General features: G+C 40.2%; 1 protein-coding gene across 1 annotated transcript; it reads right to left on the bottom strand.

The window, feature by feature from the left end:
- Window positions 1-73: 73 nt before the first annotated feature.
- Window positions 74-5,567, bottom strand: aagab (alpha and gamma adaptin binding protein). The gene is made up of 10 exons (XM_060877942.1): window positions 5,374-5,567; window positions 4,656-4,846; window positions 4,480-4,576; window positions 3,733-3,822; window positions 2,032-2,115; window positions 1,863-1,942; window positions 1,121-1,208; window positions 930-1,034; window positions 794-843; window positions 74-697 (listed from the first exon to the last, which is right to left on the bottom strand). The coding sequence occupies exons 1-10, from the start codon at window positions 5,465-5,467 to the stop codon at window positions 620-622; spliced, it is 957 nt and encodes a 318-aa protein (XP_060733925.1). The 5' UTR covers window positions 5,468-5,567; the 3' UTR covers window positions 74-619.
- Window positions 5,568-5,681: the final 114 nt, after the last annotated feature.

Raw genomic sequence — 5,681 nt, 5'->3', positions numbered from 1 at the left:
TTTATGGTGTTTGTGCAGCTTGTGTGAGGGGATTGTAAAGATTTTGTTTTACATATTTTCAATTCCACATCAATTTTTATACACAAAGACAATTTAATGAATCGTATGTCAGAAATGTTCATTATTAAAAGTGAAGCTTGGTCAGATTGAGACTATAAAAATTGCAAGATTATTTGAATGGCCAATCAACCAACCACACTGAATTATCCATAATTTTGATCTTTTATATTCTGAACAAAATTATGGACAAGTTCTGCCCTCACAACAAGAGAGAGCTTATACACACATGCACACACTCCTAGGGCAACAATGCAACACAAGGATGGACTTAAAGATTTTGGTGAGGTCCTCTCTGGTGTAGTTTTTAGTCTGCCTGCCGCACCCTCTCCCGTTCAGCTTAGATTACAGTGTTTAAAAGCCAGCAGCCCATAATGGCTGTGCACTCGGTGACAAAGGTGCTGGTGTTGGAGAGAGTAATAACCAGAATATCATGAGGAGCCTGTCTGCCATGCCCACATATTTCTTGATGCCACAGCCCGGTGCCCAGGAGACAAGCTGCGAATCACACGGCAGTGCTGGAGGATTATGGGCAACAGATGCTGGGGAGAGGGTTTCTGCTTTAGCTCTCCTCCCCTGATGACAGACCCTCAATCTCGTCCTGATCTCCACCGATTGCCATCCAAAATGCTTTGGCTACCTAATAGATGAGAATTACAACACCCAATTCAATTTACCACTTTTCATGGTTTTATCATTTTGTTGGTTGTGAAGGATATCTATGTGCACACCTCACCTTTTCTGCATGCACCTTCCTTTGCTCATGTGGCATTGAAGACGCTTTGTCTATAGTGAAAAAAAAAAAGAGAAATGTGATCTAAGCTTAAACGGTAGCGAAGCAACAATGAACAAGAAAAAAAGTGTTGCTTCACCTTTCATCTCTTTCAGTTTAGTAAAGAGACGCTCGAAGTTGTCCACATCTGCATCTCCAGCAGTGAGGTTGGCCAACTCCTGAATGTCCATGTCAGTCATCGGGTCTACGTGACAAAAAAAGCCATGAATATCCCTCGCCACTGTAACTGTGATACTTTCATTCAGTAATATAAACTGCACATGCTCTCACCTACTATTGAGTCCACTTCCTGTGTACTGTTCTCACAGCTTCCTGTCTTCTGTCCTTCTGTGTTCTCATCTGCATGGTTTGACTGGCACTGAAGCAAATGACAGCATGAAACACATGACTCTGTTACTCTCTATTAATATTCATACAATATATTTACAAGTTAAGCAAAATCTCAGCCCCAACTACTGAGCACCCGTGACAGTAGAATTGGTAATCAGAAAACAAGTCACACGCATGTGCAGCAGTAAAGTTAAAGCCCTAATATACTCTGACTAATAATGCAAATTTATTTTGTTTAATTGACTTTATTAATGTTTTTCAAATTCATATTTATTTGTATAGCACTTTTAACAATGGACATTGTCTCAAAGTAGCTTTACAGAACGTAAACATAAAACAACATATAATATAATACAAATATAATACAAAAATTCAAGATTAATATGAGAGATTTAAATGTGTTTGTATTTATCCCCAATGAGCAAGTCTGAGGTGACTCAGGCGACTGTGGTGAGAAAAAACTCCCTTAGATGGTAAAGGAAGAAACCTTGAGAGGAACCAGACTCAAAGGGGAACCTCATCCTCATACGGGTGACACTGGAGGATGTGATTATAACTTATTATTTTGTCTCTCGTTACTGACAGAACTGTTAGAAAAATGTTTCGTGTCACAAATAACACAGTGCACACAAGCTTTTTAAACTTTTGGTTGTTTAAGAGGTATAAAATTCAGGAGTCTGACCTGTGTTTCTGCTACAGATCGTGGGTTGTTGTGACGAGATGCAACCAAGCTGCTCATCAGACCAAATCCCTGATTGTGTTCTAGGAAGCAAAAACATGATCAGATGTTAACATGAAGTGTCATGTACAGGTTTTTACATTATATTATTGAATTACCATCTAAACCTCACCGTCCTTCATCTCCACACTGGACCACACATTAGCATTGAGAGCCTGAATGATCCTCTTTACTCCTGTGGACTCTGGAAAGTCATCTGAAGTATAAATGACACACAAATGTCAAACAATTTCCCTCCAGAAAGAATTCACAGAACTGCTTTTTGCCTCCAGGTGTCCGGCGCTGTATGGGTTAAAGTCAGTCTAGACTGCCATTCTGTTCAGTGGAATTCTATCTTCTATCATCACAGAGCACCATGTGAAGCTCTACGCAGACATACAGCCCAAGCTTCTATATAAATAAACTGCTAAAAAAAAACTAAGGGAAGACAATCATCACAGCATAACACCATGAGTTAAACTTTTTTTTAAACAATCTGTCCAGTTATTGTCAATCAGTTTCACCTGCTTTGGTGGAAATGAAAGTGACAGCAGTGACACTGGAGAGGCAACAGACAAGTGTCTCCTTATCCTTCCTGACTGAACTGTTTCTAGTTTTAAGCTCCTTGTCACTACTTGGATCATGAGGCAGTACCTACAACCCGATCAGGTTGTAACTGTAAGTCCAGCTCCTTAAGGATGCCACGTCCATACATGCCATTGCAAGATGTTTGTGGTGCTCCCTGCGCATGGAAGGAATACCGGTAGAAGTGCCGTTACACATGAAAAGCTGTACAGGTTTGTAGAATGGCAACAACCCAGCAGCAGGACCGGCATCTGCTCCTTTGTGCAAGGACAACTCCCGGAGCCTTACAAAATGACCTCCAGACCTACTGGTGTGCATGTTTCTGACCAAATGTGAGAATGCCATGAGGGCCCGACATCCTCTAGTGGGTCCTCTGCTCACAGCCCAGTACTGTGCAGCTTGAGTGACATTTGCCAGAGAGCACCAGAATTGGCAGGTCCACCATTGGCGCCCCGTTCTCTTCACGGATGAGAGCAGTTTCACACTGAGCACACGTGACAGACATAAGTGGGTCTGGAGTTGACACGGGGAACATTATGCTGCCTACATCACCATCTAACATGACCGGTTTGGCTGAGGGTCATTGATGGTCTGGGCAAGAATATTCTTGAAGGGACTCACAGACCTCCACATGCTTGCCAATAATAACAGCAATAAGGTTAGGTGCCCTGGATACCTCCTGATGCATGGCAATGCCTGACCTCATGTGGCCAGAGTATGTAGGCTATGCGTTTGTGGATGGCAAAGACATTGATACCATCGACTGGCCCTCACGTTCTCTAGACCTTAATCCAATTGAGCACCTCTGGGACGTTATGTATTAGAGCATCCAAATCCACCAATTAGCACTACACACTACCCAGGAGCTCACTGATGCCCTGATTTCAGTCAGGGAGGAGAGCCCCCATGATTTTTTGTGTAATTTTGAATCCAGCCTTCAGTGGGTTGACAATATTGGTTATCATTGGCCATTGTCACACAGTTTTATTCTCAACAAATTACACAGTGTACATTTATTTGAGCAGTATATTTTTGATAAATAATATTTCCTAAATTACATTTAAACAATTTCTTAATTTCCATCTCAGCAATTGAATGATATCACAGACTGTTTACTTTGCAGATGAAATACTGCAACATCATATTTAAACCATATTTGCCACCATTACTACTGCTACAAAAAAAAATCATGGCAGAACATATTTATAAATGCATACCGTACACAATGTACATATTTCATGTGTCTCACCATCCTCATCAGGCAGCTCCTCAGGACTGAGCTCCACCAGTTCAAATGCATGAGCCAGGCACCACTGCTGAGCTTCTTGTCTGCTTACACCTGCGACAAGTCACAGAAAGCCAGCAGCATGATAAATAACATGGATAAAACCACCACTTTCTAGATATTCCTAGTATCATTGACCATTTTATACAATTAATGTCTGGAGCACATGCACCCCTAAAACCACTGATGACCAGATATAATAGATGTAGTGGTGTTCAAGTTTCCAAATCAGTTATTAGACACCATCTGCATCAGAAAGACAGCCTACAAAACGATAAGATCAAATATCACTCATTGCAATATATTCATTTTAACCATTTTCATTGTGTGTCTTAATATTTATGGATTTGTTTTATTTACAGACACTGCAATTCCCAAATTAAACACAAAGGCAAAAAACTAGCTAGAGTATTTTAAAAACTCTGCTGAAGCTAACAGCATTGCATTAAGTGTGTTTAATGTCAATAAGCTACTGGATAGTAAAAAATAATGTGAGATCCATTTGAGACAATTCCAACCTTTTAAAGTTGTACACTTGACAGTAGAGTATACAGTGCATAGCGCAAATGCATAGTGTTTAGTAAACCATTGGGAAAGCAGCTAAACTTTTATTTGATTTTTTACAAAATATTTATGCACTTCAATGAACTAATTAAAAACTTGAACAGCTATCTGATGTGGACAAAATAAGGGACCAGTGACAGCACTCACCGTTTTCACGCACATGTTCACACACCAAGATGAGCACCTCAGGAGCCATTTCCTCCACCAGTGCAACCCACGGCGTGACAGCTGTAAGACCATCTTTCTGTAACATGGACAGATTCAGAGGGTACAAAAATCCACAAAAGCTAAATGACAACTGAATATTAGTGTTGATCACTCACAGTTTTACTGTCAAAGTAGACAATGAAAGCCTGTGTGGATCTGGCGACTTCTAAATTCATGCTGAACGGACTTGGCACGACACAAAGGTTTATATTTGCAGTGTAGTATTTGTTGTTGATTGTCCATGGATGCCAAACCACATCATCCTCTTTTTTAGTGGGTTCTGGTAATGCTGATGCTCCCAAGATCTCTAGAAACAATAAATTAAAAAGCCTGGATTAATTAAAATTTAACATACAATTTCAGAATAACCAAAGAATATGACAATCTGTAGTTATGACACTGATACTCAGTCTGTAATCAATAGATAAACACTGCCTACTGCTGGCCATTAAGCTGCACTTCATATAGTCTAAATGGTTCCTAATGAATCCATATTGAGCCTTAATGAACTGTAAAAATGTTCAGTGTGTTCATCTTCAACGCAGGACAACAATAACACATCTAATGTGTCTAAAAGGCTCACACAAAAACGCATATCTAACGTTACAACAACATTGTGTCCTCTTATATGACACCAGTATTACAAACATTACTTTAACGTTGTTCTACATCCAGTCTGGAGACACACAGTACAGGCGAACATCAAGGAATCATAGCACTGAACTTAAAGTGTTGTTTTTAAAGTGTGTTTCATTTTAATAGCATACAAGCTATCAGTGATGCTAGCTAACCACCAAGCAACGCTGCTTAGCCGGGATGTCTATGTTTACTTACGCACGACAAGCTCCTCTTCTTTAAACCCAGGATCACAGCTTGTTATTAGAACACATGGTAGTGCAGTTTCTCCCTCATCGTTCTTCCCGGACATGTTTCAGTCGAGTTAGCAGCTAATAAGCTACTATTAGTGTTGACCGACGGTGTCTCAGAACCTCTCAAGTCCAACCAGAACTTCCGCGTTGACGCGTTAAGACGTCATGACGTACACTACGTCCAGGTACTAAATACTACGCACGTATACAAGTAGAAACAAGTAATTAGGAAATTTATATTTTCCTAAATATTAACCAAATACCAAATATGTA

This window comes from Tachysurus vachellii, chromosome 9 (assembly GCF_030014155.1).
Source record: "Tachysurus vachellii isolate PV-2020 chromosome 9, HZAU_Pvac_v1, whole genome shotgun sequence".
Classification (NCBI taxonomy): Eukaryota; Metazoa; Chordata; class Actinopteri; order Siluriformes; family Bagridae; genus Tachysurus; species Tachysurus vachellii.
Note: the sequence above shows the minus strand (reverse complement) of the source record. Positions and strands in the feature narration are given on the sequence as shown.

Coding starts and splice junctions, on each gene's coding strand:
- aagab (XM_060877942.1), bottom strand. CDS start 5,467: ATGTCCGGGAAGAACGATGAGGGAGAAACTGCACTACCATGTGTTCTA. Junction 4,847..5,373: donor AGAAGAGGAGCTTGTCGTGC/GTAAGTAAACAT, acceptor TATTGTTTCTAG/AGATCTTGGGAGCATCAGCA. Junction 4,577..4,655: donor TCTACTTTGACAGTAAAACT/GTGAGTGATCAA, acceptor TCCATGTTACAG/AAAGATGGTCTTACAGCTGT.